The sequence below is a fragment of the Enoplosus armatus genome, chromosome 14, assembly GCF_043641665.1.
Source record: "Enoplosus armatus isolate fEnoArm2 chromosome 14, fEnoArm2.hap1, whole genome shotgun sequence".
Lineage (NCBI taxonomy): Eukaryota > Metazoa > Chordata > Actinopteri > Centrarchiformes > Enoplosidae > Enoplosus > Enoplosus armatus.
The window spans coordinates 312,418-330,829 of record NC_092193.1 but is presented as its reverse complement, the minus strand read 5'-3'; the positions used below and the strand labels follow the sequence as shown (position 1 = coordinate 330,829).

General features: G+C 42.7%; 1 protein-coding gene across 3 annotated transcripts; it reads left to right on the top strand.

The window, feature by feature from the left end:
* The first annotated feature begins 301 nt into the window (after positions 1–301).
* On the top strand, positions 302–17,996 carry afg3l2 (AFG3-like AAA ATPase 2). Of its 3 annotated transcripts, XM_070918377.1 has the most exons (18): positions 302–429; positions 2,813–2,912; positions 3,065–3,133; positions 3,760–3,813; positions 3,859–3,953; positions 4,065–4,217; positions 4,829–4,903; positions 6,234–6,358; positions 7,064–7,337; positions 7,743–7,880; positions 9,926–10,079; positions 10,848–10,955; positions 12,886–13,011; positions 13,106–13,216; positions 13,646–13,761; positions 14,614–14,814; positions 15,128–15,322; positions 16,079–17,996. In XM_070918377.1, the coding sequence occupies exons 1-18, from the start codon at positions 346–348 to the stop codon at positions 16,316–16,318; spliced, it is 2,418 nt and encodes an 805-aa protein (XP_070774478.1). In that variant the 5' UTR covers positions 302–345; the 3' UTR covers positions 16,319–17,996. The 3 variants fall into 3 exon arrangements, with proteins under 3 accessions (XP_070774478.1, XP_070774479.1, XP_070774477.1); XM_070918378.1 differs by lacking the exon at positions 3,760–3,813 and having other exon boundaries at positions 3,835–3,953; XM_070918376.1 differs by having other exon boundaries at positions 3,760–3,953.
* The last annotated feature ends 416 nt before the right edge of the window (positions 17,997–18,412 follow it).

Below are 18,412 nucleotides of genomic sequence, written 5' to 3'. Positions count from 1 at the left end.
TGTCAGGTTAGTGGACCTCACCACTGCCACTGCAAAATGTGGGAACACATTAGATAGCGGTTTGAAATGCTGAAAATCTTTTGGAATATAACTTCAAAAATCTCCATCTGAGTTCAGCAAATGATGAATTCTGTGACGCCTCCTTCATGTTTTATCCTGCGGAGGGCAGTGGTGCGCCCAGTGGTGTCAAAGCTGCCAAACACCATGGAAGAAGTAAAAGGCGAAGTTACAGTAAAGATGGCGGGCCAGTGTGATTACGGAACAGAAAGATTGTACTTGAGTTGTGTTTAGAGTCCGTAACTGTTGTTTTCAGCCAGTGTGTCTCTGTGTGAGTCCGCCGTGAAGATGGCTCACCGCTACCTGCGGCTGTCAGCCGGCTGCAGGAACATGTTCCGGCTGCTGCTGCCCTCCAACGCTGCAACCAGGCTGGTAGGTGGATAACTTGCTAACATGCTAACTGTGCTAACCGGGACAGCGGCTAAAACAAGCCCGAACACTGACCCCGCTGACCCGCTGACAGGTCAACACTGTCCCGCTAAACGACAGGCCTGTTGTGAACCACATGTATGTAATGACTTGTGTGTTACGTCAGGTAAGCTTACCTGTGTGACGCTTCAGTGTTGCTGCTGTTGTCATTGAATCATGTAACGTTCAATAACCTCTGTAAGTTGTGTTAAAACAGGCTCGACACTTACTATAGTTAGAATATTTACGTAAGGTAAACGTAAACGTTGATATATTTAGTCAGATTGTTGGCTTACTTACTGATAATCTTAATTTAAAGATTATATATATGAGTTCTTGAACATTAATATAATGAAAATAAAATATAAACTCTGAGCTCTCCGGCTCCGGTAAACTGCTCCGGTAAACGGCCCCGGTAAGACACGCCGAATCCGTGGAAGCCCCGCTGCAGGTAGGCGGTGTGGCCGGACGTTAAATATTAAAGATTTAAGATGAGTGCATAGAAGCTTTAGCAGAGTGTACAAACATCATTCTGCACAGGGAAGGAATAAGAAACTAAACATGATTTTGAGTGGAAGAGGACCTGAATATGTTTTAATCTTGATCTATTGTCTGATTTATCGTCGCAGGAAATAATACCTCGTAATGTGAATTTAGTTTCTCTTAATGTTGGTTTAGTAAAGCAGAGAGCAGAGGCTGCACACACAACCATAAAGAACACTAAAGTCATATTTGCTCTCTAGCTCAAGTACCGATAAAAGAACCAACCATTGAAATATCTGAGGCTCTGATTAATTTAGAACCGGTTCTCAGGGGGACATTAGACTTAGACGTAGACTTTATTCATCCCACAGCGGGGAAATTTACAAGTCACAACAGCAAAGACAGAAAGGTGCAGAAACACACAGCAGACAAGCACTGTGTCAATAAAAAAACAGAAGTATTTAAAAAACAAACAAATATACAATAATACATACAATATACATATAATAAATACAGATATAAAAAATATGGGGAACAAAAATACATATATACACGGGGAATATAAATATGTACAGATGTGCAGTCTGCTGCTGAAGGAGCTGCTCAGGGCCCCCACAGTCTTGTGCAGGGGGTGAGAGGTGTTGTCCATGATGGATGTCAGCTTGGCTAACATCCTCCTCTCCCCCACCTCCTCAATGGAGCCCAGCGGACAGTCCAGAACAGAGCCGGCTCGCCTAATCAGTCTGTTGAGCCTCCTCCACCACAGTGTCATAAAAAGTCCGGAGCAGTTTCCTGCACACACAGGTGGAGGTGGCTTTGACCCTTCTTGTACAGGGCCTGAGTGCGGTCAGACCAGTCCAGTTTATTGTTCAGGAGAACACCCAGGAATTTGTAGTTCTCCACCACCTCAATGTCCAAACCCTGGATGTTCACCAGTGTGATGCTGGATGACTTCCCCCTGAAATCGATCATCATCTCCTTCGTCTTGCTGGCGTTGATGTGAAGCTGGTTGAGCTCACACCAGCTGACAAAGTGGCTGATGACCTCCCTGTATTCCAGGTCGTTCCCCTCAGACACACATCCAACGATGGCAGTGTCGTCACAGAACTTCTGGATGTGACAGCTGACAGTGTTGTGTCTGAAGTCCGAGGTGTAGAGCAATCAGAAAAATAAAATGACAAAAAACAACCGGTGATAGCCGATAGCCGATATATTTATCAACCTTAATATATTAGCGAGGACCTCTGTGACTTGTAGCGACAGTTCTGTCCATCACATCTTCCCAGATTCTCAGCCGTTTCAAATGTTTTGCTGCTTTTAGGCATTTTCATTAACTAAAGGATCAATTGATTTATCAAATATAAAGATTAATCGATAATGGAAAAAACATGTCAGTTGCAGCTCTAATTTATTTGTTGGTCTATTTGGTCCACGCGACACCTACGTCCTGTGCGTCCTGGGAGATGGACCCCTCCGCTGCTGCTCTTCCTGAGCTTTCATCTGTTTTTCCCTGTTAGAGTTTTTTGGGGACGTTTTGTGGGAATGGAGGGTCTAAGGACGGAGGGTGTATGCTGTACAGATTGTAAAACCCCTTGTGGCAGATTTGTGACATTGGGCTCTATTGATAAAATGGACTTGTTATCTCATAATTTTCTAAAAGGTGAACTTTTTACTTCTCCTAATAATTCTGTATATATTTGTTGGTGAGAATGAGCTTTCATAGTTAAGAGACCCGTCTCTGGTTGCTGCTCTCAGTGCAGCGTATTCTTTTTGTTTTACTGAAGCACACTGAAGACGTGTCGAGCTGACGAGTCCTCTGATAAAAGTTTGATGATTGGCTGAAGGCTTGTGTCCTGTTGGTCAGGTGATGTGTTCGACCACGGCGGGACAGGTAGACAATGGGCGGAGACTGCTAAGTGACATGCTGGGAGCGTACAGGAGATTGAGCTCCAGACCACCTAAAGGTACAGGACTGTGTGTGTGTCTTTGACATCTATCTTTGTGAGGACCAGTTTGAGTTTCAGATCTTGGAATTTAGTTGTTAAGGCTGTGAGGGTCCTCACAAGTACAAATGTGTGTGTTCAGTACAGTGATGTGTTGTTTTCTTTCTCTTCAGGCTTTGAGAAATATTTCCCAGAAAATCAGAAAACTCCAAAAAACACTGAAGCTGAAGCTGCAACCAAAGGTAGAAACCTACCGACATCTACCGACATCTGCCGACATCTACTGACTTCTGACATTTACTGACCTCTGCCGACATCTGCCGACATCTACTGCCAACTACTGACATCTACTGCCGTCTACTGACATCTGCCTACATCTGCCTACATCTGCCGACATCTGCCAACATTTGCCGACATCTACTGACATGTACCGACATCCACTGCCGTGTATTGACGTCTGCTGTCGTCTGCCAACATCTACTGATACCGCAAATAGAGCTCTACGTAGTTGATAATCCACACCCATTTCCACCTGTAATTTAATTTTTCTGATAACATGTGGGGCTCTCACACATTTATACATAATATGTAATTTTAATACAATATGTGCTCCAGTGTATTTATGCCACCTTAGGAGAGCATTTAATGATGTTTCACCTTATTAAAAATGTAATATTTAACATTATTCAACTGGTTTAATGATGAACACTCCATGCCTGTCGGGTACCACAGTTCACTCGTCTTCAATGACGTCTGTTGACATCTACTGACTGTTACCTGTCTGCAAATATTCATTTCTGACTCTGTTGAGGTCTTTTGTTATTTACTGTCAACCTGATCGATGGATTATCATCTGTTATGTTCTCAGAAGCCAAACCTGCCAATGCTCAGAGAACCTCTGGGAGGTCAGGGGGAGCCGCAGGTGGAGGAGGAGGAGGAGGAGGAATAGGTGGAGGAGTAGGTGGAGCAGGTGGAGGAGGAGGAGGAGGAGGAGGAGGAGGAGGGAGTGGAAAACGAGGAGGCCGTAGGGAGGAGTCACACTGGTACAGCCGTCTGCAGAAGGTCAGTGTGTGTGGAGAAACATATTAGTTCAGCTCCCACCTGTGCTCACCTAGTCAGACAGGTGTGTGTTTTCTGTGTAGTGGATCTGATCTCAGGTTGTGTTTGTTTCAGGGTGATGTTCCCTGGGATGATAAAGAGTTTCGGATGTACTTCCTGAGCGGAGTGGCATTCTGGACCACCGTCACCTATTACTTCTTCTTCAGGGATGGAGGACGAGAGGTCACCTGGAAGGACTTTGTTAATAACTACCTGTCCAAAGGAGTGGTGAGAACATCTTATGTAACACCATTAATCTGATCTTCATAATGCAACTCTACTGTCCCACTCTGACCTGCTCACCTAAACCCATCCAGATTTTGTTGATTTTGTCAACCTGACTTTTTTCATTTTGTTAATCGGATTAAATTAATCTGACTTTGTTAGATTATTTTATTAGTTTATCTGGTTGTGTAAATTTGGGTTAATTTCATGTGTTAATATGAACAAATCTGATTTAGTTAATTTTGTCAATTTTACTTTTTTAAATGTGCTAATCTTACTTTTTAATCACCATAAATCAGATTTATTTTTTGCATCTTCTTGAGTTAATCTGCAGCGGTAAACCTAGTTTTTTTTTTTATTTTGTTAATGGGAACTTGTTAACTTTGTTCATCTGATTTTGTTCATCTGGGTGAATTTGTACATTTTGTGAATCTGACTTCTTTGCCTCTAATCTGAGTGTTTCCCCCCAATCTGACCCACTCAATTTAATTAAACCATGTCGTCTTGACTATATAGTATGTGTGCTCATATATTCAGTTGATTTTGAGTGCATGTACTGAACTAGATTACTACAAACAGTAGTATTACAGTACACGTGTGTGTTTTGTCATCAGGTGGACCGGTTAGAGGTGGTCAACAAGCGTTATGTCAAAGTGGTTTTCTCTCCCGGGAAGACGCCGGTGGACGGGGTGAGTTAGAAACTGTTTACGAAACTCAGTATTTTACTGTTGGATTTAAAATCAGTTTTTAACTTTTTTATTTATTTAATTTACTTGTCTTGTTATTTAAAACTGTGGTAACGTTGATACTTTACTTATTATTGTTGAATATCTTTTATTTTTATTTGACTCACTTGAGGTTCAAACCTATAACCTACTAACATCACAAACAATGAATCATCATCACTCAGGATCCGATGTGTCTTCGTGTAGCAGTTTGACCGTTGACAGTTTGGTGTCAAAATCAACAAATAAATCAATTCCAATCAAACCACATACAAAAGATACATGAATTTAAGGTCCTAGATGACTGAAACCCCAAGATGAAAGTGGGATTCTCAAGGTGAGGGCAGGGTCAGCATCCCGACACTAAGGACAGGGCCACGTATCTTCTAGATCAGGACTTTCTTCCTAAACTGAGGCCTCATTCCTAAATTGAGGTAAAGATCCCAGAGATGAGGGCAAGAAACTTAAAGGTGAGGGAGAGCCAGGAAATACAAGGCGAGGGTGTGCCTAAGACTCCTGAGGTGAGGGTGGGGCTAGAAAACTTAAAGGTGATGGAGGGATCCATATCCCAGAGGTATGGACTAGGCCATTAAACTTGATTAAATGGTAAAAGACGTTTACATAGTTCTTTCATCCCAAGTGCTTTATGAGGTTTTTGCCGCTCATTCACCCACTTTCGCAATGTGGGTTTCAATGTCTTGCCCAAGGGCACGTGGAAAGCATGAGGTGGGGATTGAATTGCCTACCCTGTGGTCAGTGGTCGACCCACTCTACCTCCTGAGCTACAGCTGCCCATAACTTCAAAGTAAAGCTGGAGCAAGAGGCAAGATCCCGAAGGTGAGGGTAGATCGTTGAGGTTTAAGGTGTTGGCTGGGTCAAGAGCCCTAAAGTGAGGTTCATGCTAAGAAACCCCAAGGTGAGCAGGTTCAAAAGACATCTTCAAAGTGAAGGTGGAGGCAAGACCCCAAAGGGCGGGGCAGGGCCTTGTAGTGAGGGCAGTCTCCTATATGTGTGTGTGTGTGTCATTTCTTTCTACAGCAGGTTGACAGTCAGATTCATGTCTTACAAATAAATACATTACAATGAAACCACAAACAGAAGATACATAAACTTTAAGTGCTCGTCTATGCCCCCTCACCAGAATACAACATTTGTCAAACAACAAGATTTAAGATTTCAGATCCATGAGGATTCAGTTTTAAGTTCGCACCAACTGACAAACTTAAGACAAACCAAGTTCAAAGAATTGGTGGAATGAAGCAGAATATTCAGTCTGTTTCTTTGTCTCTTTCAGCAGTATGTGTGGTTCAACATCGGCAGTGTGGACACGTTTGAGAGGAACCTGGAGACGGCTCAGTACGAGTTCGGCATCGAGGGAGAGAACAGACTGCCGGTGGTTTATTCCACTGAGAGTGATGGGTGAGGAACAACACAGCGCTGCTTCATGTATACAGTGGGGTCCAAAAGTCTGAGACCAGTTCAATAGTATTATTACAGAGGGCCAAGTGCTGAGAGAGAGAGATGCAGTTTGTCCTTCTGTCCAGCAGGTGGAGCTGATGATGGAGAGAATATGATCAATAATAGTTGTAATAATAACTGAAATATGACTAATAATAGCAGTAACAGGACTATGACTAATAATTGTAGCGATGAGAGTCAAGCAGCCACTATCACAATGCTGCTTAGTGAACAATGACCTGCTGGAAACTTGAGGCACAGCCATGTTTAGAACAGGTGAACACCGGCTGCAAGCTGAGTTCATTGAACGAGCCTCCGATGAGGAGATCAAATCCAGCTGAGTGTCATCTGAACGCAGGCTTCGATGGAAGGACACAACTCAAAGACATCTGACCTTTTGGACGAAGGAGTTCAGTTGGTCGATGCCACAAATGTGATTAAATCTGATTGCTGACCTAAAAATAGTGCAGAATCAAAACATTTCTTCATTTTACATGTCAGAACTTTTTAAATGTTTCTGAATCCTCAAACTTTGTGATTATTTCCAGGTTTACGTTAAAATATTTCCGATTTTCAATGTGGTCTCCGACTTCTGGACCCCTCTGTATATACTGTATATACTGTATGTTATAGGTTTATAATCTAATGTCTGTTCTTCCTCTCCAGCACATTCCTACTGAGCATGCTTCCCACAGTGCTCATCATTGGCTTTCTGCTGTTCATGCTGCGACGGGGGCCGGCGGGGGCGGGGCGTCCTGGCCGGGGAATGGGCGGGCTGTTCAGCGTCAGCGAGACGACGGCGAAGATCCTGAAAGACGAGATTGATGTGAAGTTCAAAGATGTGGCGGGCTGCGAGGAGGCCAAGCTGGAGATCATGGAGTTTGTCAACTTCTTGAAGAACCCCAAACAGTACCAGGACCTGGGTGCCAAGATCCCCAAGGTGAGGTAGGGGACAAGAACCCCGAGGTAAGGGCGGGGGTAAGAGCGTAGAGGGTGAGGGTGGGGTTATAGAACTTCAAGATGAGGCTGGTGTGGGTCCCCATGATGAGGGCAGGGCCCAGAACTCTAAGTGTGGGGTAAGGGTTTAACATCTCTATGGTAAGGATAAGGAAATTAAAATCCTAAGGTGTGGGCAGGGCCAAGATCTCAAAAGTTAAGGTGGGGTCAAGAAATTTCAAGATCATGAAAGCCTGAGGGGTAGGGCTAACCCCAGGGTGAGGGTGGGACCAGGACCTAAGGAGGTGAGGGTGGAGTTAAGCAGTTAATGATTGTTTGTGTCTTAAGAACCGTCTTAACAAATCCTCTGTGTGTATTTTGTTTTAATGATTGTTTATTATGTGTGTAGGGAGCCATCTTGACGGGTCCTCCAGGAACAGGAAAGACTCTGTTGGCCAAAGCGACGGCCGGAGAGGCCAACGTACCGTTCATCACTGTCAACGGCTCTGAGTTCCTGGAGATGTTTGTGGGTGTCGGACCCGCCAGGGTGAGCAACACACACATGTCTGTGGATGCGACATTACATTACTCGAATGTGAAGTGACAAAGTTTATTTAGTTCCAGTCAGGTGATTTAAGTGAAAAAAAATATTAAAAGAAAATGAAAATATATAAAAATTATGTTTCAAATTTAGTTTAAAAACCTTCAATACAAAGTCAGTGTACAATTTCTGATATATAAATGATAAATGATCATTTGTGTAGAAAGTGTTTTTATAATTTGATCTAATTGACATCTAACCAACTCACCGTAAAAAACTTGCAACAAACATTTCAAAACTTCTCATGGAACATTTTGATTTGGTCCAGATTATAAACCTCATCCTGACCACAGTGACATTAGCTTTTTTAAACATGCAGCATGTTCACAGTTCAGATGAAACAGATTCAGCTGATGGGACGAATATTTATCAAAGCAGCAGTGGATTGACCTTTGACCTCAGCTGACATTAACGCCTGCAGCTCTCCATGAAACTATCGGCTTGAATGTAGGAAGAGATTATTTTCTTCTTATGTTGGAGGACGAGACAATTTCAGATTCCTGAGCTTCCTGAATGGCTGCAGCCTGTAGTCCCCACATGTTTCAAGGCCTTTTTCATATTAGGTATCATTGTTTCTACCGTGCCTGAGTACGATTGCCCCCCCCCCCACCCGAATCAGAATCAGAATGAGAATTACTTTATTGATCCCCAGGGGGAAATTGTACAGTACTGGTACTCCCATTCAAGAGTAGAAAGTAGCAAAAATTTAGAACCAAAAGTATGTACAAAACTCAGCACTCAGCTTTCACATTGTTTCCTACCCAAGTACACTTGATCCACACTCCGTAGCAGTTGGTGGTGGTAATGCGACATAACGTTATTTGCCAACCACCATAATACATCAAGAAGAAGAAGAAGAGTACACTTATGTCACCAGCTCCGGAATAGAAAGTAGTTCTATGAGCACTCTGCCTACTATTACTACGACTGTGGAGATGTCAAGAATGACCCTCTCGCCTTCCCTCCTACTTCATCAGCCGAGACCGAGCAGTTCAGAGGATGAGACCTGCGTGTGCTGGGCACATACGCAGATGTTTGAACGGTGCTGTCGAATAGTTGCCGGTGTCACCTTTTAAGTAGCAGTCTACTTCCCTGTTTTGGTACAATAGTTCTTGCACCTGATGCGAACTGTACCCGAGTACACCTTTTCAAGTGAAGCATTCAACAATGCCTTCCTTTAGGCAACCAGAGGCCCGTGCTACGAAGCAGGATTTGAGGTTAGCGAGGTAACTTCAGGATTAACCCCGTGTTTTCAGGGTTACAACGGTGGTTCTTTTCATACCAGGGTACATCACCATGATAACGTATGCTGTAAACATAACCTGCTCCGAAGCAGGTCACTTGCTGATGTCACTTTATACTACTGCCTTACTTAAACTATACTTACTAGTACTGTACATACATATTCTACTGCACTGGCTCCACCTGCTTACTTACCTGGTTGTTTAGAATGTGTTTACATCTCAGCATATGTATTTATTACTACCTTTTATATCTGTACACATCACTGTACATATTTATCCATCACTGTATATGCATATGTTCTTATATTTTAGCTACTGCACTATTTTATGCCTTAGATTCTAACTAGATTTTGTTCCACTTATGTGATTCTTCTTTATACATTTGTTTTATACACATCCTTTAGAGCACCGTTGAAAGGAGCCCGAGATCTAAGAATTTCATCGCCAACGATGGCTTCACTGTAATTCTTGTGTATGTGACAATAAAAACTGGCTCCTACAGAGAGTGTTGCATCATGTCATGTTGCTAAGCCAACAAGTGTCTTCAAGTCTGAGTCAGTTGGCACTAAAAGTGTGTAACGCGTTTCACAGGATATGTTCAACTATGTAATTTCTGCCTCTAGAGGTCTCTCAATCAAATCAATAACGAGACAGAGTTTAATGACGTTGTGAATTACAGTAGCTGTTGCTGACATCATGAGGTGTTTTGATGAAGAGTCAGTCATCCTGATGTCACTTCCTGTGCAGGTGAGAGATCTGTTCGTCATGGCGAGGAAGAACGCTCCCTGCATCCTCTTCATTGACGAGATCGACGCCGTGGGACGGAAACGAGGACGAGGAAACTTTGGAGGACAGAGCGAGCAGGAGAACACGCTGAACCAGCTGCTGGTGGAGATGGACGGTAGGTGACTGAGAAGGTCCACCATAAACTTGTTCCCACATGTATCATCTTATAGCTGTGGCTTGATTTGATAATGTTGAGGCGTCTCTGAGTGCAATTTGATGCTTCAGCAGTGTGAGACACAAACATTCAAATACTTAATTGGCTTTCAGATTTTGGAAAGTGATTAATGAGTTTGTATGAGACCCTGATCAGAAACGTTCCTGCTGAAACAAAATAAGTCAGTTTGTGACCACCAGGGGGCAGCAGAGCTGGTGTGTGAGTGAGTGTTGGGCTATTTTAAGGGGTTTTCATGTACATGATAACCTTGTAATTTGTATCTTTTTAAAATGACTTTAATTTTTCAGTTTAAGTGCAAATTCAGGGGTCACCCCAAATGTGGGACAAATTAATGAATTATTGAATATTAAGGGGGTTTGGGGGGCATGAAAACACTCCTTCATTTTTACCTTAATTGAAAAATTAAGTCCCTTTTTTAAGGTCTAAATTAAGGGATAGATTTTGTGTTGTAAAGTGTCTTTTCCTCTTGAAAAGGGGGTTATCTGTTACAAATACTTCAATAGTTCACAATCCTTTAAGTTGTACTTTAACTCCTTAAAAATCCTTAATGACATCATTATTAATGCGTAAATTAATGGAGTTGTAAGGTAGAAAATGAAAGGATTCAAATCTTTTAATCTCCTGGAGCTGAAAAATATCTTTATTGAAAATCAGTCAGAGAGTGAAGTGACAGGAAATTAGAGGTCTAACTCCTCTCTGTTCTTTTAGGGTTCAACACGGCGACCAACGTTGTGGTCCTAGCAGGAACCAACAGACCGGACATCCTGGACCCAGCTCTAATGAGACCTGGACGCTTCGACAGACAGATTTACATCGGTGAGAAATCTGAGAATAATAGTAAAAGGACATTTTCTTGTCAGAAAATGAGGAAACAGATTTGAATGTTGTCATGAAATTATCTTTAATAATCATGTTATAAATAATGTTGTTACTGAACCCATTATGAAGAGAAAATTACTTTGTTATGAGCTCTTGAAATTAAGGAGTTCATTTTTATCACAAGAAAATGTCTGACACAAAACTGATGATTGAATATTTTCAATCATAGCCAAAATATTGTGGCTTCTGCACATCGTTGTGGATCTGAAGATAATTATCCACATTAGGACTGACTCTCTGATGAATCTGATGTGTGACGACTGATGGGACCCAGTTGGACCGGGTCTGGGTCAGTTGGCAGTGTTTGATATGTAAAGAGCCTGAAGTCTTCTGACTGATGTTGGCGACTGATGATGTCACCTGTGTGTTGCTGGGGGAGAAGTACCTGTAGATAAACAGCTTTACCTGATGTTAGCTTTGTTTTACAAAGTTGACTCAGCTCCAGTTCCCTCTGTCGGCTCTACAGTCCTCCACGCCTCCATCCAGGATCTCACTAACTAACTCTCTGCCTTTTTCCTCCTTTTTTGGTCTTTTCAGCTTAAATGTTGCTGCATATAAACAAGCTGCTGGTTGGTGTCCATTTTTGTTTTGGTACAAGAACACGTGACATTTGGTGTTCTTGCTGGATTTGTAGGGCCTGGTCTCCCTGCAGAGCTCCAGAGGTTCCTGAGCTGTGGTTCAGTGTGTTGTCTGGTGGATTTACTCAGTCGTCAGGTTTCTGCTCCTTCCTGACTGTCAAACACTAAAACGTCTTTCTGTTTGTTTGTCTTTGTAGCTTTCAGTCTTCAGCTACATCCCAAGATTTACCAACAGCTGGTTGGATTCCTGCTGAGGAGCTTGATGCACGCCATCGCTGCTAAATATTACTTATGTTTAACTTAACATAACTTTTATAGGATTTACCTAAATAACTTGCAGACATTCAAACATTTTATTTGCGTTCAAAGCCCGAAGCGGTAGAGCCCTATTGAGTTCGTGCTGGTTTATTATTATTAATCTTTGTCTTCCGCCGCGGCTCAAATTACTGTGAGGTGGAATGAGTTAAAACCATCAAACTTGGCCCTGTAACTGGAAATTATGTGCAAATGCTTCCCAAGAAATGTGAGCCCAATTGGTCTGGTGGTGGCGCTGTAATTAATGCGTAAAGATGACATTTTGGAAAGGCCACACCCCTCACACCGTGATATCCACCATGGTGGATCTTTGCAATAGGTGGGATGAGTAAATAGGCCATAATCAAGTTGTCTTCAGTGAATCCTGATTAAACTCAGTGGAGACACATTTCGTTCAACTCTGACGAAGGGTGAGCAAACGGCAGAACTTTGAGTGCACAATTGAAATGCTGCCGGCTTTGTGATGATGAAACGAGTGAGCGATCGGTCTCACACCTTCTTTGGACAGAATTAAACTGGCTGAAGTGACTCTGCTCACCTCCCTGAAGCCTAAAACCCACTTGTTGCTGCTTTAATTTTGGTTCCTCCAGTTGAGCGCAAAAAGGTTTGAACCCGCACATTTCTGCTTGTGGTTATAATTTTCTGGAAAGAGATCAATGGGTTTATATTATATCTGCCTTCATGTGATCTTGAGTGGATTGTTTTTGAATGTTTTCTGATGCCAAAACAACGTCAAAGATAGAAAAACATCATATTTCAAAGTTTGAGTTGTAAACTCAGAAGAAGAGAAAGAGTCTGATCCATCAATACATATAATTATGATAATAGTAAGCTTAATTTGTGTGGCACCTTTCATGCAAAGTGTTTCACTAAACAGGGAAAAAGAAGACACATCATTATCCTAACAGTTTTTGGCAGCAGTGACTATAACCATGTTCACATCGTGTGAATAAGTGAGTGTTCTGGTTTCTCAGGTCCTCCGGATATTAAAGGTCGAGCGTCCATCTTTAAAGTTCACCTGCGTCCTCTGAAGCTGGAGGTCGACTTGGACAAAGACGCTCTGGCCAGGAAGATGGCCGCCCTCACACCTGGATTCTCAGGTAAACACACAGTTGGATTTTCTCTCCATGAAACAGCTGTAACCTCAGTCTGCGTCACTCTGTGGGTTTCTGCTTTCTGTTTTCTGTTTGTGAGGCGCCGACATCGCTAACGTTTGTAACGAGGCAGCTCTGATCGCAGCTCGCCACCTTTCAGATGCCATCAACCAGAAACACTTTGAACAGGCCATCGAGAGAGTCATCGGAGGTGAGACCGGAGCTCAGCTCCACCTGCTTTCACTCATCTTCTGCAGGTTGTTGTTGCAGCAGCAGTTCCACCAGCTGTTTATCGGCTCCACCAGCTGTTTATCGGCTCCACCAGCTGTTTATCGGCTCCACCAGCTGTTTTTAAGCTCCACCAGATGTTTGTCAGCTCCGCCAGCTGTGTATCGGCTCCGCCAGCTGTTGATTAGCTCCACCAGCTGTTTATCTCCATCAACCAGTGAACTCATATTGACAGATACAAGCAGCAAGTCAGGTTTTATTTTCAGAAGTTTCTGTTAAGTCTGTTAAAATGTGGACGAGGTTTGGATGAAACGTGGCGTGTGTGAAACTCAAACGTGTGAAGTCATGTGTCTTTGAGTTTCGGACTCGGAGAACTAAGTTTGAATCTGAACTCTTCCTGTTTGTGTTTGAGGTCTGGAGAAGAAAACTCAGGTCCTGCAGCCGGAGGAGAAGAAGACGGTGGCGTATCACGAGGCGGGTCACGCCATCGCTGGATGGTTCCTGGAGCACGCCGACCCTCTACTAAAGGTTACACTTACTAATCTTAATGAATGTGTCTGATCCAGCTCTCATTCTGCTCTTCAGTCTGTTGGATAGTGGACAGACCTCTCCAGCATTGATTCAACAAGCAGCTGGAAACAGTAAATATTCGGCTGCCTGTTGACGTGACATCTTCCTGCAGATGAGCTGCTGCTTCCATAGAAAAAAAGAAACTCAGGACTGAAGGTCTGACTGAAGGTGATGAAACCATCATTCAGGGTTATGTTCTGAACACCAGTTTGATCATTTACACCGTTTCTAAATACTTCAATACCCATGAGCCTCAGCTGCTGTTGCTACGGAGAAGAAGACATGTGAATGGTTGATCAGCTGTTAGTGGCGAGCTGAAGAAATGACTGACTGTGAAACTCCCTGATTGCCTGTTTGTTTGTGAAATGCACCCTGGGAGTCGTAGTTCACAGGCTTCTTGACTTTTTATCAAAGAACCAGATATTTTCTAACACAGTTGTTTAAACTGTCAGCAATTCTGAACAAGAGAAACCTGAAGTGCTCACACGTCTCACCTCAGACCCTTGAGGGAGGGAAAGATAAATATGACACCTGTTTGTCATGTTTGTTCTGAACCTTATCCAGGATCTCTGTTACCTCTGAACGTGTTACTGCTGTCTGCATGTCGGCAGCATCTCTTCCATCTTGTGACAGGAAACGAAGTTACATCATTCCCATGATGCTTTGACAGTTTGATTGTTGGGAGCTGTAGTTGTTCTCATCTTTAGACATTGAAATGTTTGTTGTAACAGCAGGACCTCACAGATATCCCATCATGCCGTGTGCAGTCAGCTGTTACAGAATATGTTGTTGTTGTTGTTACCTGTGCAGGTGTCCATCATTCCCAGAGGGAAGGGTCTGGGTTACGCTCAGTACCTGCCTAAAGAGCAGTACCTGTACACCAAAGAGCAGCTGCTGGACCGGATGTGTATGACTCTGGGAGGTCGAGTTGCCGAGGAGATCTTCTTCAGGCGGATTACCACCGGAGCTCAGGACGACCTCCGAAAGGTCACCCAGAGCGCCTATGCACAGGTCAGAGGTCACATAGGCCTGAGGTTCAAAATAGCAAAAAGCTGAGGGTTCAAAGGTTGACAGAATATTGTGAGGGATTTTCTGCCAACTTTCAGGTCTAGTGTTTTTTAAAGAAATAAACCAAAACCTGTTGGCTGCCTGGAATGAAGGAGATCTACACTGATGGATGATTTCAAAATGATCAGCAGTAACAGAAAGAATATGTAACTTGTAGGTGATGAACTAAAACTAGATGATGACTTGATGAGTGGCAGTTTGTGTTCTGCAGTATGTGTTTCCTGTTCCTGTCTGACCTCCTGGTTTCTGTGTGCAGATTGTTCAGTTTGGGATGAATGCAAAGGTGGGTCAGGTTTCCTTCGACCTCCCCCGGCAGGGTGAGATGGTTCTGGAGAAACCGTACAGTGAAGCTACGGCTCGTCTCATCGACACGGAGGTTCGAATCCTCATCAGCGAGGCGTACCAGAGAACCCACCAACTGCTGACTGACAAGAAGGCTGAGGTGGAGAAGGTACCAGAGATCTACAATAGTCTGTTCTAGATCACCATTAAGAACCTCCACAGGGTTCTCAACCTGCTCTATGTTCTAGACCTCAGAGATGGCGGCGTGGTGGTTCTGGAACTCCAGAAAGAACAGGTTCTAGATATATCTGACAGAAAGGGGGCAGGATTTTACAGTGGTGGTGGAACCCAGACATTCAGTAGATGGATCTCGATTTCTGAGGATGCCCCTCTAAACCCTTCTGCTGGACAAGCAGAGTTCTAAGCAGGGTTCTAGGTCATTCACAGAGCACACAAATACACACATGCTTATAATCTGGTGTTCTACAATCTACTATTATAACAACAAATATTTTATTCATAAACCTGAACCAGCTCTGACTCAAAGAACCTGGACTGGACCTGGATTGAGTTCTGGAATAATAACGCTGCTTAAAATGTTGTCCCACTGGTGTTCTATAATCTACTTCAGTAACAGAACCCCGTCTTTTAAGGTTTTAAAAATTTTTGTAACGAGAACTCTACAAGCTCTAAAACTTTTGCGTAAAACCCTTCTCAGAACCTTGTACCTTGCTCGAAGCAGCCAGGCCATTCACAACATGCACACATTTCTAGAATGTTCTACTTCTGATGTCCTATGATCTTCTATAACAACAAATCGTACCAGCTCTGATATATAGAACCCTGTCGTTCTAGGTCATTCACAGCACACAAACACACACATGCTTCATGCAGAGTTCAGACCTTGTTCTTTGTCGTCCTGCAGGTGGCACTGCGGTTGCTGGAGAAGGAGGTTCTGGATAAGAGCGACATGGTGGAGCTGCTGGGCAAACGTCCTTTCGCGGAGAAGTCGACATACGAGGAGTTTGTTGAGGGAACCGGAGGCATGGAAGAGGACACGACACTGCCAGAGGGTCTGAAGGACTGGAACCAGGAGAGGAAGGACAAGGAGGAGAGCCAGGACGAGCAGGTGGCCCGCCAGATCTCTGGAGGAATGCCCTTTTAGAACCTTCTGATGGACAGCTGAACACCCAAATACTGACACATCACTCTCACGTGTGTCTAAAATATTGTCTATCTGGAGTTTGGCACTCACCTTCCTGCTTGTAACACCAGACCTTCTCCTCATACTTCTAGAACCTTATGTACACATATCTTTAGCTCTGACCTTATGGAACCGTCATATTTATATGGAGGTAAATCAAAACAGAACAGAAAAGTTCTAGAATTGTAACAGCTGTGGTAGAGGTCGAGAGCACTCACTCCAGTATGGGGTTCTAGAACACTCAAATACATACATGTACTTCTAAGCCCTTCTTCCTCCCGACTGTAGAACCCCAACTGCATCCTCTAGGATTCCTCCGCTGAGTTACAAAACATTTCTGTGCTGGGAACTCTGTATATAACTCTAGCAACAGCTCCGAAGTGTTCTACAATTAACTTCTGTTAGAACAGCTCTTATCATAAACTACAACCAGTTCTGACTCATGAGGCTGGCATTGAGTTCTGGAACATTTCTCCACAACTTACCCGCTTTAGAACCTGTAAAACCCCACCTCTGTCCTCTAGAACTTTTCCACTGACTAAAACATTTTTTGTGTGCTGGTAACTCTGCATAGAAATCAAACAACCATTCAAGAAGTGTTCTGTATATTGTGATTTGATCTCCAACTCTTCCAAAGCAGGGTTCTAGAGCATTTACACCAGACTCGACTGGAGAAAGTTCTCTACCTGGTGTTCTACAATCAGTTTCTGTTCCAACAAATCTTTTCATCATAAACTAGAACCAGTTGACCTGTAGAACCGTTCAAGAGCATTTCTGTATGGGTAGAACTCCTGTTTAAGGTTCTAGATCCTGACTCTGGTTGTTGCAGCTGGTTCCTCGCCTCCAGAAGAAATGTTTGACTCTTTTTTTCTGGTTCCAGCAGATGACGGACAGAATGGTATTGGAACAGTTCTTACAGTCTTCAATAGAACAAAAAAAATCGGGGACTCTGAACCCTGAAGGTATCCGTTGTTGACTTGGTGAGCGCAGAGTTCTCCTTAGAGCTCTCAGAAGAACCACCTGCTGATGGATAAACACTGCACCTGTGGAGTTCTGCTGTTCAGAAAAATTATGAAAACCGTATTTAAACATCTGAAACAAAAAGAATAACTTACAGTCTGTATTGACATCACTTATTTATCGGCGATTATTGATCCTGAACATATTTATGATGTTTTCTTTCATCGCCCTGAACTGAATGAAATTAATGTTCTGGAAGATCTGGAGACTCTCTTGTGTTAATTCAGAGAACTTCATCATCACCATGGTAACCGTGCTGTAGTTTGAGAGTGAACTGAAGTGTTAGCTTTAAGCTAACAGACAACACAGAGCTGCTGGAGAGGAATGCTAATTTAAAAGCTAATATTAACATATAGAGGATTAAAACAGCTCAGTCACAAAACCTCTCAGAGAGCACTTCAAAGCTGCAGTCTTTGCTGATCAGGTATTAATTGGTTATTGATCAGTTATTGCTAGTATGCTGTATAATGTGTGCAGCTCGTGCTAATGTGCAGTGTCTGCTGTCACTGTAGACATATAGCATGATGTATAATAATATGTATAAATGTGTGTTCTGTTTCATGATTCAAATGTTTTAGTAAAATCAGAAAAACTCAGTTTAAAAAGATCAACTATCAATCATTAAAAGCTTAAAAACTAAATGTTTTTGCTCAATAAAAGCTTTATTTAGACAGTTTACATGAACAGTTTTCACAGCACAATTAAATTACATATCTGAATCAGAATGAAGATTTTTTTAGATAAAATAAAATGACGCTGTCATTCAGTGTTGCCGCTTTGTCTGCCACCTGTTCCACCTGTTAGTATTCAACAAATGAAAAGCTGGTCTGCAGACAGGATATGATCACTTTAAAACCAGAAGACAATAAAGAGACAAATGGAACAAAGTAAGAATAAGAAAAACAAGAATATATTCATACATGTTTATTACATATATATTATTATATATTAAAAGTCTTCAAATAGATACTCGGTATATTCCAACTCTATTCTACATGTTTATACATTAGTTAGAGTTGGAATAAACAATTTATT

What these genes read in the sequence shown, in the direction of transcription:
- afg3l2 (XM_070918376.1), top strand. Translation starts at nt 346, where the DNA reads ATGGCTCACCGCTACCTGCGGCTGTCAGCCGGCTGCAGGAACATGTTC. An exon ending in CCAACGCTGCAACCAGGCTG is followed by an intron (nt 430 to 2,812) that starts GTAGGTGGATAA and finishes CCTGTTGGTCAG; the next exon opens with GTGATGTGTTCGACCACGGC. An exon ending in AGCTGAAGCTGCAACCAAAG is followed by an intron (nt 3,134 to 3,759) that starts GTAGAAACCTAC and finishes TTATGTTCTCAG; the next exon opens with AAGCCAAACCTGCCAATGCT.